This window comes from Anolis carolinensis, chromosome 1 (genome assembly GCF_035594765.1).
Source record: "Anolis carolinensis isolate JA03-04 chromosome 1, rAnoCar3.1.pri, whole genome shotgun sequence".
Taxonomy (NCBI): Eukaryota; Metazoa; Chordata; class Lepidosauria; order Squamata; family Dactyloidae; genus Anolis; species Anolis carolinensis.
In genome coordinates this window covers 71,222,263-71,243,365 of record NC_085841.1, presented here as the reverse complement: position 1 = coordinate 71,243,365, position 21,103 = coordinate 71,222,263, and the positions used below count along the sequence as shown (strand labels likewise).

Genomic DNA, 21,103 nt, shown 5'->3' with positions numbered 1-21,103 from the left:
GCAATTTACCTCATGTTAGGCTGTGCAAGCAGACACACTACCTGTGATCCCAGATTGGTGTCCCCACAACCATCTTATGCTCCTGGGGCTTAGGCAGGCCAGGGAGGTGGGATGGCCATGCCACCCTTCCCTCCTTGCCCCCAAAGTGAGCATAAAGCCCCTTTAACTACTTTTGGAGGCTGTCAGTTGTTTTCTTTGCCCACCTCCCCTCTCTAAGCTCTTTCACAGCATCACTTTAGGTCTCTTTTTAGAGAGAAAAAGAGGGATATAAATAATAGCAATTAAAAAAACAATAATAACTTTTAAAAATCCTTATAAAAGCTGATGGCTGGGGGTGGGGTTGGGGGGGGGGGGTTGGGACTGAAGGAAGCCATAATTGTAGGAAACATGGCCAGTCTTCATTCAGATCTGTTCAGTACATTTGATACCTTCCAGACCTATTGTCTCTGTATGTTGTCAGATCCAGTATGGGCATGCCTTCTTTTTAAAGGACCAGTAATCTTAAACCCAAATATATAAATGCAATGACACTTCTCTGCTAACAATTGCTCCCTCTTTGACCCTTCCATCCATAGTAAAAAGGAAGCAGAGGCGGTCCAACATTAAGGCCAATTAAGCTGTCGCTTGTGGCGCAGACCATGTGTGGGCGCTGTCAAGGCAGCGGCGGCGGAAGGCCCAGCCACCTGTCCGCACGGCCGCCCTCCTGCTCTCCCTTGCTTCGCCCGCCACCCGCCCGTCGATGGTCCTGTGTGTGTAAAAAACTCCCAACACCTTCTGGGTAGAAATAAAATGTTGCTGCTGGTGCCAGGAATTGCCACTGAATATTCCAGGACATCCAAAATATTGTCTGATTATATTTTAACAATCCAAGAACGACAGCTATGAATATTGCAACCTCCAACAACATTTGCTTTGTCTGGATAGACAACTCTACCTAAACGATGGTATAGTGCAGGGGTCCCCAAACTTTTTAAACAGGGGGCCAGTCCACGGTCCCTCAGACAGTTGGAGGGCCGGGCTAGAGTTTTTTTTTTTAAAAAACTATGAACAAATTCCTATGCACTCTGCACATGCCTCATTTTGAAGTAAAAAAACAAACAAAACGGGAACAAATACAGCCTTGATAACAACAACAACAACAACAACAACAACAACAACAACAACAATAAAGAGGGTTGGAAGAGAGCCCTTGGGCCACTGAGTCCAGCCCCCTTCTGCCTTTGTGCATCCAAAGCACAAGCAAAACAACCCTGACAGATGGCCTCCCAGCCTCAATGTTAATAATAATGATAATAATAATAATAATAATAATAATAATACGTGTTGTAAGAGAAGAAGAGACCCCTTGGGCCATTTAGCCCAACCCCCTTCTGCCCTTGTGCTGTAGGGGCCGGATAAATGGCTTCGATGGGCCGCATCCGGCCCCCGGGCCTTAGTTTGGGGACCCCTGGTATAGTGGTTTAGATAGATAAATTAGAAGTAATGAACAGCAACAAAGTATCTACAATGTGTTTATTTAAAAGACAGGAATGCCAACTAACAGTCACATGTATGTACTTTTTCCATCTGTGTATAAATCCTCTTTCATCTTCTTCTTGGGGCATAGCTTGCATTTCTTGACCTGTTTTCATCGTCCAAGAAAGCCCTCTGAAGAAATGTTTGGGTGGGGCTGCCACTGTCAACCTGATTCTTTGTATAGCCAACACAGAAATATATAAAAGGGTTCCCACTGCTGTCAATAGCATCGAGAAAATGAAATATTAGGAAGACCACAGATATGTGTATTTGGGGGACCCAGTGGACTATAATATCAATGATCCTAACTGAGGCAGCAAAGAGAAGAAATAGCAAAACGGTGGCCACAATGGTGATGTCAATTTTTTCTGGAGCGCTTCCCTGCGGTGTATTCAACATTCTGACCAAAAGGAGCAATGTGGACAGGACCATGATAGGGAGAAACACCAGGAGGTTGACAATTGCTCGGGCCATTTTTGTAGGCTCACAAATCGAATTAACTTCAGTGAGTAATGGATCAAGTTGCAGATAGCAGGCAAAATATAACGTCACAGTCACCAGGCAGGACAAGCTCCATAAAAGGGCACACATGATTTCGGAGAGATGGGTGGGCCGATTCAGCTTATACCATGTTGGTGAAAAGGCCATGAGGAACCTCTCAGCACTGATAGCTGTTAGGATATAAGTGCTTGCATTGAACCCAAAGCCATGTGCCAGCTCCATGATATGTAAACTGAACAGGTTCATGGGAACTTCCTTCACAAATAAAATGAAAACTGTTATGTAGTAGATGAGTACAGCAAGATCAGCAACTGCCTTATTGAGGAAATACACAGTGAAATTAGTTTTCGGGATGAAGCACCACAGAAGCCAGACGACAACTGCATTACCAAGTAATCCTAATGTGCAGATTGGAATTGATACAATCATAATCGTTTTTTGCAACTGGTAGCCAGTCTCCATTTGAGTCCCAGTGTTTTGGGCACCCGCAACAGTGTGGAATGATAAGGAGTATGCCTCTGCCATCTTGAGGCTATCAAGCTGTTCAGTAATTCTTCTGAACCTGCCAATATCAAACACAGTTTCATTACTAGCTGTAACTCCTATCTCTTGGATGCTTTCGATCAGTGGTTCTCAACCTTCCAAATGCCGCGACCCCTTAATACAGTTCCTCATGTTGTAGTGGCCCCCAACTACTTCATAACTGTCATCTTGGTACTGTTATGAATTGTAATGTTAATATCTGATATGCAGGATGTATTTTTATTCACTGGACCAAATTTGGCACAAATACCCGATACACCCAAATTTGAATACTAGTAGGGTTGGGGGGAGGGGGGATGATTTTGTCATTTGGGAGTTGTAGTTGCTGGGATTTATAGTTCACCTACAATCAAAGAGCATTCGGAACTCCACCAACAATGGAATTGAACCAAACGTGGCACATAGAACTCCCATGATCAACAGGAAATACTGGAAGGGTTTGGTGGGCCACATCGAGTTGGCCACATGCTCAATATGCCCAAATTTGAACACTGGTGGAGTTTGGTGAAAATAGACCTTGACATTTGGGAGTTGTAGTTGCTGGGATTTATAGTTCACAATACAATCAAAGAGCCCCTTGAACCCCACCAACAATCAAATTGGGCCAAACTTCCCACGCAGAACCCCCATCTTTGGCAACCCCTCTGAACCCCCCTCATGACTCCCCCAGGGGTCCCAACCCCCAGGTTGAGAAACAATGATTTAGATCAGGGGTCCTCAAACTTTTTAAGTGGAGGGCCGGTTCATGGTCCCTCAGACTTTTGAGGGGCCGAATTATCATTTGAAAAAAAAATACAAATAAATTCCTATGCACACTGCACATGTCTTATTTGTAGTGCAAAAAAACAGCAACAATAAAAGAACAATACAATATTTAAAAATAAAAACAATTTTAACCAACATAAATCTATCAGTATTTCAATGGGAAGTGTGGGCCTGCTTCTGGCCAATGAGATAGTCAAGTTAATTAGGACTGTTGTATGCCTTCAAGTCATTTCAGACTTTGGGCAAGCCTAAGTCTAAAACTGAGAGTGGGGGCCAGGTAAATGACCTTGGAGGGCCGCATCCGGCCCCCGGGCCTTAGTTTGGGGACCCCTGATTTAGATGGACCATTCTTTTCCTGTAAACACCAAAAGATTATTCACACACCCCTTTAAAGCCTATTGCGCCTTTCTATTTGATCACTGGTTTTATTACTGGCAAACCTTTTCAGTAGGCAGCATTCCTCCTGAGTGCTAGGATCTTGGCCTCTTTTACTATCACAATCTTCTACTAGTCATCTACCATTTTGTATGTTGGGAACATGGGCCTAATATCTGTTGCTCTTGACTTAAGAAACTTTAACTTTTAAGAGAATCTGGATAACTGATTTGAGAAATCTGTGGCCAAACTTGGGATTTACTTCCTTAGGTATTAGTCTCCTTTTGCCAGCAGACCTGAAACATGAAGGAAAATGGAAGACTAACACTTCACAGTCACATTTGGGGAGAAGACTTCAGAAACAGGTGGCAGATGGATAGAAATATGATGGCCTATTTTTTACTTAGCTCCCAATGGGAGTGATTGTTCAACACTCTGTCCATAAACAAAACTCTAACAAATGATAAATTATGTAATTAATAAGAATATCAATTTTAAAAATAAATTGATAAAAAAACTTCTGAATATACCATGATCACTCTCCAGTTTTCTTGTCAATCTTCTTTGATAAAGCATTTGTGCTTCATAAAGAGGTCTGATGATGCAATGGTATGACCTATCTCAATATGATGACTGTCCTATGTAACAAACAGAACATGAGACTTTAATGACGTCACATAAACTATTATTTGTAGTGCAGTGAAGCACTATCATTACTCTGATCTGAATCCTTTTTAATTTATCTTGCTTCTGTATTTTTGAAAGGGTGCTGACTTGATCGGCCTTATTGGTGACCTGTATTGGAAAAAGGAAGGGAAGATGTGCTCTTGTTGATTGTTCTGATTATCTAAGCAGCTTTTAATGTCATCAACTCCAGTTTCTTCTTGGAATTCCTGAATGGGATGGAGTCACTATTACTGAAATTCTAGTCTGACATTATACTAAGAACGCAGTTCTTTCTTGTCCACATTTTCTTCTTCTGCTCTGTTCTAGAGTGCCTGTGCTTCCAGTGATCTTCCATTAAACTAATTATAAGGTTATCCTGTGTCACCTGTGTTTGCCTCACAACCTCTGAGAATGCCTGCCATAGATGTGGGTGAAACATCAGGAGAGAATACTTCTGAAACATGGCCATATTGCCCTGAAAACACACAACAATTCTGTGATCCCAGTCATGAAAGCTTTCGACAACACAAAGACTGTATTTTCCCTCTTCCGTATTAGGGATGATTGCCCCCTACATGAATGGGTGCCTGGAATCAGTAATAGATGGATGTAAATAGACCTATTTGGTAGACAATAGTGTTGAATGAAAGATCCCCATGAATTTGTTTTGCTTCAGTGCGTTTATGAACCAACTAAACCAGAATTAAAAGCTACATAGCATTTATTGAAATATAACACAAAATGGTGAAAAGTCACAGCAAATCATAAAAACAGTGAAGAATATATTGAAATCATAGGATTATGTTTAAACTGTAACACCTAAAATTGTAATATGATAAGCACAGAGGCAATGGCAAATTAATACGTGGAATATTATCATATATTAAACAAGGGTGAAATATACAGCATGGTTAATTGAATACAAAATAAATACAAAATCTCCCAACACACTCTCCAGCCTCATTATCTTAATATGAGTTATTAGAATGTCACAGAAGGAAGTATATGAAGACAATATATAACATATCTAGCTATCTCAGGCATGGGCAAACTTGGGCCCTCCAGGTGTTTTGGATTTCAACTCCCACCATTCCTAACAGCCTTAGGCCCCTTTCTTTTCCCGCTCAGCCACTTAAGCGGGAGTTGAAGTCCAAAACACCTGGAGGGCCCAAGTTTGCCCATGTCTGAGATAGCTAAAAACTATACATTAGGAACTGTAAGAATAGCACACTGAACAAAAGATAAGAAGAACCATTGCTAAAAACCCTTTTGGAAATTTTCTTATCTCAAGCCTGTCCTAATGTTTCAGTTACTTTTACTTTTTCTTGCAGAAATAGATAAAGAGATGCTATGCTGTATTTGAGCATCCTTCACTGACTAGGGAGATGAACCAATTTAGAGCCGTGTTGGTTTAGAAGGTGTACAAGGTTCCTTGTTCTAATTGCGGAAAACACTGTACAGGTACAAGATGAAGTATCAATACTATATTTATTGTACAGAACTGTCCACTGCAGCATTTAATATTTTGTTTTCATAATGGTGAATCTGTCTTTAAAATCTAAGAACAATGTGTCATGATAACTGAAGAAAACTAGGAAGAGAACATCAGGTTCTTAGCATAGCAAGCTGGAGAACAGATGTACAAAGCAAACAAGAACACCACACTAAATATCTATCCATGAGATAGATATATGGATTTTTTAAATTGAAATGATAGATTTCAGCTTTCTTCCTGCTCATTGCTTAGGTTTTTTGGAACTGGCTCCTCCTCCTGATCCTTGCAGGATCTATAAAGCACTTTATAGAGTGTCTCGCGGGGCCTCCGCCTCCCAACAAGAAAGTAAACAAAAGGATCAACACTGCTGTTGATTAAGTGGAGGAACACAGAACAATGAAAGACAAACCATTCAATCTCTGCTGTTGGATACCAATAGATAAACAGACACATTAACCTAAAGGGCAAAGCAAAGAAGAGGAACAGAATGACGGTGATAACAATGATGAGATAAAGTCGGGTTTGAGATGATGGCCGTGAATTTCTTCGTATCTTAATAAACATGCTGACACTGCAAAGGACCATAGTTGGACTAAATAACAAGAAAACTATGGTAAGGAATATGCTTGTAGTAAGATACATTCTGTAAGCTGGATCATCAAATATGTCTGTGTATGACCAGCAGGTGAAATATTCCATTCCAGTCACCACACAGGAGAGAACCCATAGAAGAGCACATAATATGGTTGAGAGGCGTTTGGGGCGATTAAAGTGGTAGCAGATTGGATAAAAAGCACCAAGGCATCTCTCGACACTAATGGCGGTCAAAATGAAGAAACTGGTATTGTAGCCAAAGATACCCAAAATATCTAATACAAGATAGAAAATGTCATTAAAAGCAAATTTGTCCTGCATGATAAAGCTGAAGACAAAAAATACATTAAATGAAAAGAGTACCGTGAAATCAGCAATTGCAAGATTCAGGACATACACAGTATATTTAGTTCTTTTGATTCTACAACAGAGAAACCAGAAAATAGTTCCATTGCCGATTAAGCCCAAAATGGTGATAGGGGCAATAGTATAGACCAATATTTTAAAGAAATCAGCATCTCTATTAGTTTCATTCCACTTTTGGGTCTCATTCATCTTTGTTACATTGAGAGTCTGAGTAGGCAAGGAGTTTGTCTCAATCATCACGACACGTCTGGTACGCACAATACTTCTTCCCTTCCTGTAAAAACAGACAATAATTCTAGAATTAGATTGCTTCATATTGGCACTGTATATAATAAAGTTTGAGAATGCCCAGCCAAATAAGAAATATGTTTGAAATGTGTACAGAGAGACCCCAGGGATAAGGCAGGGGAAACTTCACTTTGGGAAAGGATCCAGTTTAACTGACCCTTAATTGACTGCAGTGTGCTGCTTGTGGAAGAGGCTGGCCATTTTCGCATTGGTTGCCTTTTCTAGCGGTGCAACCTAAAACATTTTGCTGCACTAAGCAGAGCACCATTATTTTGGGCAACCAGAAGTGGTATCTTGTGGCATCACACTCAATTGCCTTTAGGGCAGTGGTTCCCAACCTTTGGGCCTCCAGGTGTTTTGGACTTCAACTCCCACAGTTCCTAACAGCTGTAAGATGGCTGGGATTTCTAGGAGTCCAGAACACCTGGAACCCAAAGGTTGGGAACCACTGCTTTAGGGTCTTTTTGGGATAGTGGCGGGCAGGCGGGTGGGGAGTCTGAAACACTCTTTAAACACACACTAGGGTGAACTCGTATATTTAATTTTTTTAAAAAATGAGTAGAAACCTAGATTGAAAATAGTGGATAACATGTAGAAAGAGCAATTCTATATGTTTTGAGTTACTGATAATAATATGTACTCAATGTTAGAATTAACCGGTTGATTGACTAATGTAGATATGCATGTACATTTCAAAAGGATTGTTATCTGACTTTATTTGCTATAATTTGCTGTTTTGTTATGTAACATATCATTAATAAACTGTTAGCCACCAAAAAAAAAAAAAGAAAAAGAAAGAAACCACACACTTCAAATATTTTTGAGCAGAACAGAGAGTGGATTTGTGAACCTATCATTTTTGGAGAGGTCTTGTGGGCTTAGACGTGGCCATCTGCACTGGACCTCCAAAGCCATGTATAAGCCCCTCAGGTCATATGATTCCCACCCTTGTATTAATCTATATATATAAAAGGGTAATGAAATTTCGGCCTAGGACAAAACAACAAAACTACACATCCCAGAAACACTAAACTTGGCAGCACAACCCCTCATCCATGCCTCTACGTTCATACAACAAAAAGAAAAGAAAAATAAAGTCCGAATTAGAGGGAGAGGAAGAATTGTTTTTATCCAATTGCTGCCAGTTAGAAGGCTAAGCTCCGCCCACTTGGTCTCCTAGCAACCCACTCAGCCCAGGGGACAGGCAGAGTTAGGCCTCACTTAGGCCTCTTCCCCACTGCCTATAAAATACAGATTATCTGATTTGAACTGGATTATATGGCAGTGTAGACTCAAGGCCCTTCCACACAGCTATATAACCCATTTATAATGGACTTAATGTAAGATAAAACCTTTACCCTTTACCTTAACTACCACCAATTCCTCAATACTTTATTTCCCATACCACCATACTTCGCCACAGCAACGCGTGGCCGGGTACAGCTAGTATATATATAAATGTAATGTGCATTTGTCCCATTGAGTAAACAACAAAACCACAGAACCAAATCACACCAAATTTGGCCACTAAAGACATAATCATCCAATCTATGTCTTTCAATAAAAAGCTAGAAAAATAAAGTCCAAATTACAGAGGGCGAGGAAGAGCTGTTCTTCACCTGGCTGCCAGTCAGAAGGCCCCACCTCCTTTAGGCCGCTAGTACTTTAATAAGATTGATGCACATTTCCAGTGCTTCTGTCTCCACTCAAGTTGATTCATCCTGCTATGTGTCAAGGCTTAGCTTAGATCAAATTATAGAGCCGAAAAGTTTCCAGATTGAAAACTGGAGAGGACTCTTTAATGCTTGTCTAGAAAAGAGAATTTCAGCAAGTGTTGCCTGCCAAGTGACAAGGAGCACTAGGTGAAATTCCCTCCTCAATGCAACTTTGAAAGGTATTCTTAACACAAATGGGGCAATCCTATGGAGGGGAAAACTTGCAGATGGGTTGAAGAATCAATGTAGGGTAATAAGGGTGGGCTTCACCTAAATAAAAATGAGATTTTTTTGCACTCTCAATAAAAATGGTTTTATGAAAACCATTTAAACATTCTTTTGAACATTTGTGTAATTATTGTGGTTTTCAAACAAATAATTATAAAAATCTGTTACTAATTGTTTAAAGAGCTCTACTACTACTACTACTACTACTAATAATAATAATAATAATAATACTTTATTTATAACCCGCTTTCATCTCCCCGAAGGGACTCGGAGCAGTTCACATGGGGACCAAGCCTAATCAACAAATAAAATAGGGCAACAACATATATAATTTCAAAAAAACAACAGTAAAATAACATTCATAAAATACATAGCAAGCATCAGGACTAAACGATGGGGCTATTAAGAAATTACAGAGAAGGCAGGCATGTGCAAAAATGCAAGGCACTGAGATTCAGGACTAGGGTAAAGTGCTGAGCATTAGGGCAATAAATAGTTAAGACTGGCTGGTGATGAAAACAGACCTACTATTCAAATTCATGCTGGAACATCGAAGTCTTCAAATTTTTGCGGAATGTGGCCAGGGTAGGTGCTAATCCAATCTCCCCAGGGAGGTAGTTCCAGAGTCGGGGGGCCACCACCGAGAAGGCCCTCTCCCTCATCCCCACCAGTCGTGTTTGCAACAGAGGCAGGAGCAAGAGAAGAGCCTCCCTGGCGGATCTAAGAGCTTGCGCTGATTCATAGGGGGAGATACGGTCACGCACGTATTCAGGATCCGAGCCATTTAGGGCTTTATATGTCATAACCTGCACTTTGAATTGGGACTGATAAGTTATTGGCAGCCAGTCTGTGGATGTCCATCCGTCTGTGGATGGTGAGCTGTAGATAAGCGGGGTTCAATTCCCAATAATTGCTGGAGGGCTTTCCAAAAACGGGAAGTAAACTGAACTCCACGAACTCCATGAAGTAAACTGAACTCTTAGGCAGTCCATGCAACCGGAAAACATGTTGCAAAAATAAATCAGCAGTTTCTTTTGCCGTAGGGAGTCCCGCACAAGGAATGAAATGGGCCATTTTGGTGAAAAGGTCCACAACTACCAGAATAGTGGTGAATCCATTAGAACATGGAAGGTCAGTGATGAAGTCTGCGGAGATTATCTCCCAGGGTTGTGAGGGGGTAGGCAAGTGCTGCAAAAGTCCCGAAGGCTTGTCTCTTTGTGTTTTGGAGCGCTGGCATACTGGGCAAGTGGCAACATATTTTTCTACATCTCTGAGGATTTTTGGCCACCAGAAGTCTCACAGGATGAGTTGCATAGTTTTGAAAAGTCCAAAGTGACCCACTGGTTTGCTGTCGTGGCATAATTTGAGAATCTCTTCTCTTTCTGGTCCAGGGGCTACAAAGACATGATTCCGATGGCAAAGTAGTTCTTCCTTCAAAGAGAAAGGAAAACGTAGACCAAGGTGTATTTTCTCCTGCACCCAAGCGTCCATTTGTTGACTGGCTCGAATTCTCTAGGAGAGAGATGCCTTTGAGTCAGGGCTGAGGTTCGCCTCAAAGGGTTTTTTTTTTTTTTTAGCAATAGGGAGAGTTCTCTCATTGGAGACAGTTAAGGCAGCAAAGTTTTCTGGTTTTAAAAGGCATGAGTCAGGAATCTCTTTGCATCCTTCTGTATATCAGCATCAGCCTGCTTTGTCTGGGCTGGAGTCACATAATGGATGCAAAAGTCAAAACGTTCAAAGAACAAAGGCCATCGCTGTTGCCTTTGGCTAAGCTTGCATGCGGTTCTTAGGTGCTCTAGATTTCGATGATCCGTGTGTACCTCAATGGGAAAATTAGCCCCTTCTAGCCAATGTCTCCAAGTATCAAAAGCTGCTTTAATGGCTAGTAACTCTTTTTCCCAAATGGTATAGTTTCTTTCAGGGGCTGTAAGCTGGCGAAAGTAATAGGCACATGGGTATAGATGTTTCCCGACAGGTTGTAGCAGTACAGCTCCCACTGCTACATTCGAGGTGTCTGCCTGAACAATGAATGGGGTTTTGGGGTCTGGGTGTTGCAGAATGGGCTGAGAGGTAAAAAGCTGCTGTAGCTTTTTGAATCCTTGCTCTGCCTCACCAGTCCAACGGAAGGGTTTCTTACCTCAAATGCAGCTGGTAATGGGATCAGCCCATTGGGCAAAGTCTAGAATAAACTTTCTATAGTAATTAGCAAAACCCATGAACCGCTGTACCTCTTTCTTGTTGGAGGGGGCTCGCTACTCCAGTACAGCAATCACCTTAGCTGGATCAATCGTGACCCCCTGAGGAGAGATATGGTATCCCAAGAAATCAACCTCTGTCAAGTCGAAAGCACACTTTTCCAATTTTGCATATAGTCCACGATCCCTCAATCTTTGTAACACCTGTCGCACATGCTGATCATGATCCCTTTGATTTTTTGAAAAGATAAGAAAGTCATCAAGATAAACCACCAAAAAACGGTCTAGATAGTCTTGAAAGATATCGTTGACAAAATGCTGAAACGTTTCTGGGGCCATTGATAAACCGAAGGGCATCACTAAGGTTTCAAAAAGTCCATATCTTGTTTGGAAAGCCGTTTTCCACTTGTCCCCTTCTCTCATTTGGATTAGATTGTAAGCTCCTCTTAAATCCAATTTGGTAAAAACTCGGGCTCCCCGGAGTCTGTCAAGCAAATCGGGGATCAGCGGTAGTGGATAACGATTCCGTATGGTTATGTTGTTCAACGCCCGGTAGTCAATACAAAGATGTAAGTCCCCTGACTTCTTTTTTTACAAACAACACTGGAGAAGCAGCTGGAGACTGAGAAGGACGAATGAATCCTTTTTGCAGTTTGGTCTCTAAAAACTCTCTCAGAGCCTTTTGTTCAGGCTCGGTCAGAGAATAGAGATGTCCATGAGGAATCGGGGCCCCTTCAATAAGATCAATGGCACAGTCATATGGTCTGTGAGGAGGTAACTTTTCTGCTTCTTTTTCATTGAATACATCCCAAAATTCAGAGTATTTCTTGGGCAGGGTTACAAGAGCCTCTGATTCTATGGTGTGGCAAATCTTTGCTACCAAGCAATGGTGATGGCAATATTCTGAGGCAAATTGTAGTCCTCTTCGAGACCAGGAGATGCTAGGATCGTGTAGAGTTAACCAAGAGACTCCCAAAATCACGGGGAAATTAGATATTTTGGTGACGAAGAACGAGATTTCTTCCACATGTTCCCGAATCCACATGCGAGTGGGCTCAGTCCATTGACTAACTGGCCCAGACTTCAGTGGTCGACCATCAATGGCCTGGACAATGCGAGCATCTTTGAAATCTCTGTATTGTAACCCCAATGAGTCAGCATAGTCCTTATCTATGAAGTTGTTGGTAGCACCGGAGTCCACCATGGCACGGATCATGACGGGTCCCTTCTTAGCGGACCAAAGCATGACCACTAAAAGGAATAACACCCCTGTTTGTGGCTCTTGACAAGCTGTATCGACCGAGTTGGTGAGCCTTTCTACACCCAGTCGTTGCCTTCCCCCGCCGGCTTTTGATCAGTCTCTTCTTGAGGTGCTGGATCTAGGGTAGAAGCTGCTGCGAGCTGGGTAGAGGGCTTTTTCTTGGCTGGGCAGTCTTTGGCGAAATATCCTCCGACCCCACAATACCAACAAAGGTTCAGGCGGTGGCGGTGAGCTTTTTCTGCTACATCAATCTTGGGTTGAACGTGTCCCAATTGCATCGATTCTTCCTCATCTAAGCTAGAAGCAGATGTTGTTTGCGGAGCCTTCCAGCTGGGCCGGGGTTGGGGGTAATTCATGGCAGGGGCTTTTATTCCCGGTCTACCTCCCTGACCCCGATCCATTGTTTTTGACTGGCAATCAATGCCTCCGCTCGCAAACACAAAGCAACAAGTTTCTCAAAAGTCTCTGGAGGATCAACTTTGGATATTTCTTCCTGCATTTCTGAATTGAGTCCTTCACGAAACTGCCCCTTCAAGGCTGTGTCATTCCACCCGACGTTTTGGACCAAAACTCAAAAATCAGCAATGTACTGGGCCAAAGGTCTGTCCCTCTGGAATAGCCGACACAATTTGTGGCCCGCTGCGTCTTGAGTGTCCTGAATCCCCCATGTGTCTCGAAGATGATTCAGAAACTCTAGGGCAGAGTTGATGGTTAGAGATTGGGAGTCAAAAAGCGTAGTAGCCCAAGCAGCGGCTGGTCCGTCCAACAGACTATAAATCCAAATCACTTTAAGATCTTCTTGAGGAAACTCCGTAGCCCGAGCCTCCAGATACGCCAGACATTGGCATCGGAAAATGTGCACTTTCTGCGCTTCTCCTGTGAATTTCGTGGGTAAGGCCAAAGAGGGGGGTCGCATAACTCAGTCTCTCAAACCGCGGATCTCACCTCCCTGCTCCTGGATCTTGTCTCTCATACGATTATATTCCTCTTGAGAAATCTGGTATTGAGGTTCTGCTGCTTGCGGCAGGGCCCGCCGTGGCTGCATCTTGGGTGGCTTAGGCCGCAGCTGGATCGATCATATTGGCTCTTAGTTTACCAGTGCTTTAGTGGTGGTGTCAAACTGTTGCACCCCAAGGCAGCTTGAACACTGGAAACCAAACAGAGACCAATAATCATATAATATCTTTATTAAAACAATAATAAATTCAGGAAATAATAAGTGGAAAGGATGAGTGAGCAATAGTCCTTTAAGGAATGGTATGAATTAGTCCAAAACATTGAAGAGATATGTCCAATATTATTGTCCAAAGTCCAGAAACCGAAACACGCTCAAAACTGATGAAAAGTTTTTCGAGACCCCAACACTGAGCTATGAGGACCCATAGTTTAAGAAGCAATGCAAGGCTAATGGAACAATAAAAGGGAAAAACTCATCAACAAATTATCATTTAAAACATAGGAATAATAGAATCTCTCATATGTTGTTGGACTACAACTCTTAGCAGATATAGCCAACATGGCCTATTCTGACAGATGCTGAGAATGATCGCCATACGTTGGAAATGACGCGAAGAATCAACAATTCCTAAACTTTGTAACAACCAAAGTGATATAGCTGTAATTAAATATATTAAACACTACACAGAGTAATTAGGCATCCTCTGAAGATGCCAGCCACAGTTGCAGGTGAAACGTCAAGAGAAAATGATGCTAGAACATGGCCATACAGCACAGAAACCACACAACACCCCAATAATTAGGCATGTCTGTTATGGGTTTCAAGATGCAAAGACAGACATTTTTGTCTTGCCTCCTAAGGCCAAAAAAGGAAATTATTTCTCCAGCTTTTCATTCCATCAGTGATTTCCCAACCTTCTCAGAGAAATGCTACTATTTTCAATGTGAGAAATCTATGACCCCAAACTGGGGGCCAGATTTGTATCATTCCACAGGGATTCTCTCTATCACCTCAATTTGGAAGTCATTTCTACACAAAGATCATTCTTATAATTGAAGTGACAGGGCATTAAAAGCTTGGTGGAGTGGGAACTGAGAACCTAAGACAAAGTTTTAGGGAAACATACCTAATTTGCCTGAAAACAAGCAGAAAGATATGCAGCACAGATGGTCTGATGCCAGTGTCGTAGAAAAGGCCAATTCTAAATATCCAAGGATGATCTTTGCCAAATTAAATCTGAAGCTGATAATACTAACATCCTTCTGTGTTTGAATTGTGAAGCTTTTAACAGAACTTTTGGCTTGTGCAATCTGATTTTTTTAAAACTAAAAATTGAGCTCCTCATAGATTTGGGAAGGGGGGAGTTTCCCTTTAGTTCCCATCCTCTGGGAAGCCTTTTGGATTGATGTTTGGCATGAGCTTTCTCCAGACCTTTCATTCTGGATAATCCTTTTTTTACTTGAAAATATCTACAGTTTTATTGCCGTACTTATTTTATTGTAATTTTAAAGTTTAAATAAGTTTATTAAAACATTTAATCAACTGTACACAGGTCCCTATGTGGCAAAAATCCCTGCAGGATAAGACTTCCAAAATTACTGATCAAAGAATCATAGAGTTGGATGTTCAATGCAGTCTCCAGTTAAAGCATCCCCATTACATAGCTGCCCAGCCTCTTTTTGAAGACATCCAGAGAAAGAGACCCTACCACTTTGAGCCAACTGATTTTATCTCCAAACTGCTCTTACTATCAAGATATTCCTTGTAATCTACACTCCTATAAATTCAAACCATTAGGTCTGGTCCAACCGTGCAGTGTAGTAGACAACAGCCCTTTCATCTCCTCTCTGTAATAGTCCCTGAGATACTTAGAGTGCAATCTTCTTACCCCTCAATTATTTCATCACCAAATTGAAGAAGCCCAGTTCCTTTAACCTCTTTTCATATGTTTTGTTCTCTAAACCAGTTCTCATCTTTGTTACCTTTCTCTGAACCTACTCCAAATGTCTATATCCTTATTAAAACGAGGAGCCCAGAAGTGAATGGGGTACTCCAGATGGACCCTGACTAGTGTAGAAAATAAGAGGACTATTATTTCCCTTGGTTTAGAAATTAGAACTCAATTCATTCAGACTAAAATAGCACTCACCTTTTTTGCTATGTATGATACAGCTGGTTTATCTTCAGCCAAAGTCTTTTCTGCATGTAACAATAATTAACTATGCATCCTCCATCCTTTCCTCGTGCATTCGGTTTTTGTGGACTAAATGTACAGTTTTGCGTTAATTTCTGTTGAATTTCATTTTATTAATTTCTACCCAATTTTCTAGTTTAAGCCCTTTTGAATGTATTCCAATGATTCAACCATCCCTCCTGGCTTTATGCTACCTGCGAACTTGATAAAGATTCCTTCTTCCCCTTTATCTAAGTCAATGTTGAAATATCTAAACTTTCAGCTTTACTAATGTATGTACGTATTTAATTGCTTTAAAAACAATAAAGATGTGAGATAATGACTTTATTATCAGAAAGTATTGGACTCAGTCACATGTCAAAGAATTTAGGGGTTTATTGTTGCCCTTGTGTTCATATTTTTGTTGTTTATTCATTCAGTCATTTCCGACTCTTCGTGACCTCATGGACCAGTCCACGCCAGAGCTTCCTGTCGGCTGTTGCCACCCCCAGCTCCTTCAAGGTCAAGCCAGTCACTTCAAGGATACCATCCATCCACCTTGCCCTTGGTCGGCCCCTCTTCCTTTTTCCTTTCTTTTTTCCCAGCATCATTGTCTTCTCCAAGCTTTCCTGTCTTCTCATTATGTGCCTCTAATATCCTTCCCTCCAGTGAGCAGTCGAGCTTTATTTCCTGAAGTATGGATCTTCTTGCAGTCCAAGGCACTCTCAGAATTTTCCTCCAACACTACAGTTCAAAAGTGTCTATCTTCCTTTGTTCAGCCTTTCTTATGGTCCAACTCTCACATCCATAGGTTACTATGGGGAATACCATAGCTTTAACTATGCAGATCCTTGTTGCCAGTGTGATATCTCTACTCCACTATTTAGTGAGATTGGTCATTGTTCTTCCCCCCAAGAGGTAAACATCTTCTGATTTTCTGGCTACAGTATGCATCTGCAGTAATTTCCGCACCTAGAAATACAACATCTGTCACTGCCTCCACATTTTCTTCCTCTATTTGCCAGTTATCAGTCAGTCTGGTTGCCATAATCTTGAGGTTTTTTATGTATAACTACAACCCTGCTTCTGCACTTTCTTCTTTTACATTGGTTATAACGCTTTTCAGCTCCTCCTCACTTTCAGCCATCAGAGTGGTATGATCTGCATATATAAGGTTGTTAATGTTTCTTCCAGCAATTTCAACTCCAGCCTTGGATTCATCAAGCCCTGCACATCGCATTATGTGTTCTGCATACAAGTTTAATAGGTAGCCGGGGGGGGGGGGGAGTTGAAGGGCTTCAGCCCCCCCCCCCCCCGCCAAAATTCTCATGGTGGTCCGCGGGAAAGCCTTACATTTATTATTTAAACTGATATGTTTATTCATATCATGATCTGATCACCATGCTCAATATATCCCATATGCATGGGGGTATTGGGATAACGATACAAAATGTTTGCTAGGGTTGATCCTCTCTCACTCAGACTCAGCCTCTCCCAACCAAAATCCCAGTCCCCCGCCCAATCAAAATCCCAGCCCCCCCCCCCCCCCCCCCCCCGAATCAAAATCCTGGCTACAGGCTTCACTGCCATACTCCTTTCCCAATCTTGTACCAGTCTGTTGTTCTGTGGTGGTTATACAGATTCAATAAAATTCTTATCCAGCTCTCTGACTTCTTTTTTCTAAGAATAGGACTCAAGGTAGCTTTAACACAAATACCACTCAATCTTCCAATATTTCAGAGATGAAATTCAGGTCGTGTGTGGCCAAGCAACATCCAGAATTTGATTAGGATGACAAAATTCTATTAGTGAGGAAGAACACACTTTCAGGCTCTTTTTTTGGCCTATGCAGAGTGAAAGGAAGTCTTATTTTCTAAGTGCTCAGGAGGTACCCGAAGGAATATTAAGCACAGCAGACAGCATAGGTTTGTTCAACCTCAGGAAGCCTATTTATCTTGAAGTTTGGGAACACAGACACAAACAATTATATACAATTATACACACACACAGACTTTAACATCCATGCCGAGACCACATTGACAGGTGCAGCTCAGGATTTCATGGTTGCCATGACGACCATGGGGCTGACTCAAGTTATATCTGGGCCCACACATCAGGCGGGACACACGCTGGACCTTGTCTTTATTGTGGACGGTGGGACAGTCAGAGTGGAAGAGCAAAACATCCTTCCATTGTCATGGTCTGACCATCATCTGATCTGTTTAAGTTTCGCCGTGTCTTCTAACCTCCGCAGGGGTGGTGGACCCACTAAGATGGTCCGCCCCAGGAGGCTGATGGATCCGGATGGACTCCTGAGGTCTCTTGGGGATCTTCCTGTTCTGGAGACTGGCGATCCTGTCGATGTCCTGGCTGATCACTACAATAGTGAGCTGTCAAGGGCACTTGACACGATCGCTCCCGAACGTCCCCTCTTGCTGCGTAGAGGCACGTCGACTCCTTGGTTCACTGAGGAGCTGGCTGTGATGAAGTGTGCAAGGAGGGGACTAGAGTGCATCTGGAGGAAATCTCAGGATGGGTCTGACCAAGCACGGGCTAAAGCCACTATTAAGGCTTACTCCGTGGCTTTGCGAGCAGCCAGGAAAGCTTTCACGACTGCCCGCATAGCATCTGCGGCCAACAGGCCATCGGAGTTGTTCCGAGTTGTTGGGGAGCTCCTTCGCCCTTCTGAGACCCAGGGGCTTCCCGATGACTTGGCAACTCGGTGCAGCGATTTCACGCACCATTTTGCAGGCAAAGTTGCTCAGATACGCAGTGAGTTGGACTACAGCTTAACTGTAGTTCCAGCGGAGGTAACCGAAGTACCTGTCTGTCTGATTTTGTGGGATTCTTTCCGGCTTGTTCTTCCTGATGACATGGAGGGGATTCTTGGGTCTGTGAGGGCGACCACTTGCGCTCTGGATCCTTGTCCTTCTTGGCTGGTTAAGCTGGCCAAAGACGGGTTGTTGGATTGGTTTGTGGCTATAATAAATGCCTCCTTGGGCCAGGGGAAAGTTCCATCCTGCTTTAAGCAGGCGGTGGTAAAACCGCTATTTAAAAAGACCTTCCTGGACCCATCTGTATGTAACAACTACAGACCATTTTCCAACCTCCCGTTTCTGGGCAAGGTTCTGGAGCGGGTGGTTGCCACGCAGCTCCAGGAATTCCTCGATGACACTGATTTTCTGGACCGCTCGCAGTCTGGCTTCAGGCCTGGGTACAGTACCGAGACGGCTTTGTTGCCTTGGTGGATGACCTCCGCAGGGAGCTGGACAGGGGGAGTGTGACCCTGCTGGTTCTCTTGGACATCTCAGCGGCTTTCGATACCATCGACCATGGTATCCTTCTGGGGAGGCTCTCTGGGATGGGGCTTGGTGGCACAGTTTTGCTGTGGCTCCAGTCCTTCCTGGAGGGTCGTTCCCAGATGGTGAAACTGGGGGACACCTGCTCGGACCCCTGGCCATTGACCATCTATCCTATCCCCATGCTATTCAACATCTACATGAAACCGCTGGGAGAGGTCATCCGGAGTTTTGGATGGCGTTGCCATCTCTACGCAGATGACACGCAAATCCACTACTCGTTCCCATCTGACTCCAAGGAAGCCCCTTAGATGCTGAACCAGTGCCTGGCCGCTGTGGCGGACTGGATGAGGAGGAACAAGCTGAGGATGAATCCTGACAAGACAGAGGCCCTCCTGGTCAGTTGCCCGTCTGATCGGGGTATCGGGTGGCAACCTGTGCTGGACGGGGTTGGACTCCCCCTGAAATCACAGGTCCACAGTTTGGGGGTTCTCCTGGACTCAGCGTTGACGCTTGAGGCGCAGGTGTCGGCGGTGGCCAGGAGGGCTTTCGCACAACTAAAACTCGTGCGCCAACTGCGACCATACCTCGTGAAGTCTGACTTGACCACGGTGGTCCATGCCTTAGTTACCTCTAGACTGGACTACTGCAATGCGCTCTACATGGGGCTTCCCTTGAAGACGGCCCGGAAATTACAATTGGTCCAGCGTTTGGCGGCCAGACTAATAACTGGGGCGAGTTACAGGGAGAGATCCACTCCCTTGTTCAAGGAGCTCCATTGGCTGCCGTTTATTTTCCGGTCCCAATTCAAGGTGCAGACCATCACCTATAAAGCCCTAAACGATTTGGGACCCACCTACCTTCGTGACTGTATCTCCTATCATAAACCTGCCCGATCCCTTCGATCGTCAGGGGAGGCTCTCCTGTCGCCACTGCCGATATCTCAGGCCCGCCTTGTGGGAACAAGGGAGAGGGCCTTCTCTGCTGTGGCCCCCCGATTGTGGAACTCAGTGCCCGGTGAGATTAGGCAAGCCCCCACATTAGCAGCCTTTAAGAAAGACCTGAAAACATGGCTCTTCCGTTGTGCCTTTGGAGAGTAATCACTAGATAAATCCCTTTTGCTGCTCTCCTTCAATATCCAGATTGCACCGCCACTTTATGACCCTGTCCTCTGTGGTTTTTACTCCTACTTCCTTTCTCACCCCGAGTTTTAACCTAGTGTTCATGTGGCCCGCCCTTGGTTTTATTGTTCTTTTGATCTTGTTTAATGTAGTGTATATTTTCTTTTATTGTTGTTGTTTTATTGTTGTTTAATGTGCTATGATTTGTTGTTCTATTATATTTTGTTATATTGTATTGTTCTGGGCATGGCCCCATGTAAGCCGCCCCGAGTCCCCGTTGGGGAGATGGTGGCGGGGTATAAATAAAGACTATTATTATTATTATTATTATTATTATTATTATTATTATTATTATTTCCTCTCCATAGATCTCTTGTCCAGCATGCACCAACAACCACCATCCAGGAGGACCATCAATCTTACATATGATTTCTGTCCTGCTTTTACACATATCCACATGATGCAACCACACATTTATGGCTTCATCATCAACTACATGGTGCAGTGCTACCTTCATGGTTGCATCATTACACTTACCTGATGCAAGCACACATCTCTGGTTGCATCAGACACTTGCTTTGTCATCCTGACTCAGCAATTTATCACCTGGATATGCCTTTATATTTTATCAAATCCTAACACACACAAGGTAGAAGAGACTTTTATTTGACCTTACTGGAAAAGGCAATATTTCATCCTCTTCTTTCCCTGCTGCTGAATTGAATACAAATTACTCTGGCACTTTGAAATCAGTTCAACACAACTGAAGGAATCTAAAGACAAATATATAAGTGGAAGGAGGAACGAAAAACTGGAACATTTTGAAAGCAGCTGAAAAATGATATGACAGAAGACCAAGCCTGTTCCTGATAAATTGGGACAGTAGTTTAACATGTTTTTGTGCCATTTTGTTTCCATAAGTACCTCTGTCCATTGTAGGGATTCTGGTCCTTATCACATTAGACTAAGGATTCACCACACATCGTGGCAAATCCATGGGGGTCCCAGCAGGGGACGTGGAGAACCCATCGCTCCATGCCCCGCA

The 21,103-nt window shown here is 43.0% G+C and overlaps 2 protein-coding genes across 2 annotated transcripts; both read right to left on the bottom strand.

The window, feature by feature from the left end:
* Positions 1-1,498: 1,498 nt before the first annotated feature.
* On the bottom strand, positions 1,499-4,297 carry LOC100555050 (mas-related G-protein coupled receptor member H). Its single transcript, XM_008123804.3, has 2 exons — positions 4,230-4,297; positions 1,499-2,578 (listed from the first exon to the last, which is right to left on the bottom strand). Exon 2 carries the CDS (start codon positions 2,539-2,541, stop codon positions 1,585-1,587), a length of 957 nt encoding a protein of 318 aa, XP_008122011.2. The 5' UTR covers positions 2,542-2,578; positions 4,230-4,297; the 3' UTR covers positions 1,499-1,584.
* An 819-nt stretch (positions 4,298-5,116) lies between these two features.
* Positions 5,117-7,743, bottom strand: LOC100560819 (proto-oncogene Mas-like). The gene has a single exon (XM_008123260.3). The coding sequence runs from the start codon at positions 7,133-7,135 to the stop codon at positions 6,086-6,088; it is 1,050 nt and encodes a 349-aa protein (XP_008121467.1). The 5' UTR covers positions 7,136-7,743; the 3' UTR covers positions 5,117-6,085.
* Positions 7,744-21,103: the final 13,360 nt, after the last annotated feature.

Coding starts and splice junctions, on each gene's coding strand:
- LOC100555050 (XM_008123804.3), bottom strand. CDS start 2,541: ATGGCAGAGGCATACTCCTTATCATTCCACACTGTTGCGGGTGCCCAA.
- LOC100560819 (XM_008123260.3), bottom strand. CDS start 7,135: ATGAAGCAATCTAATTCTAGAATTATTGTCTGTTTTTACAGGAAGGGA.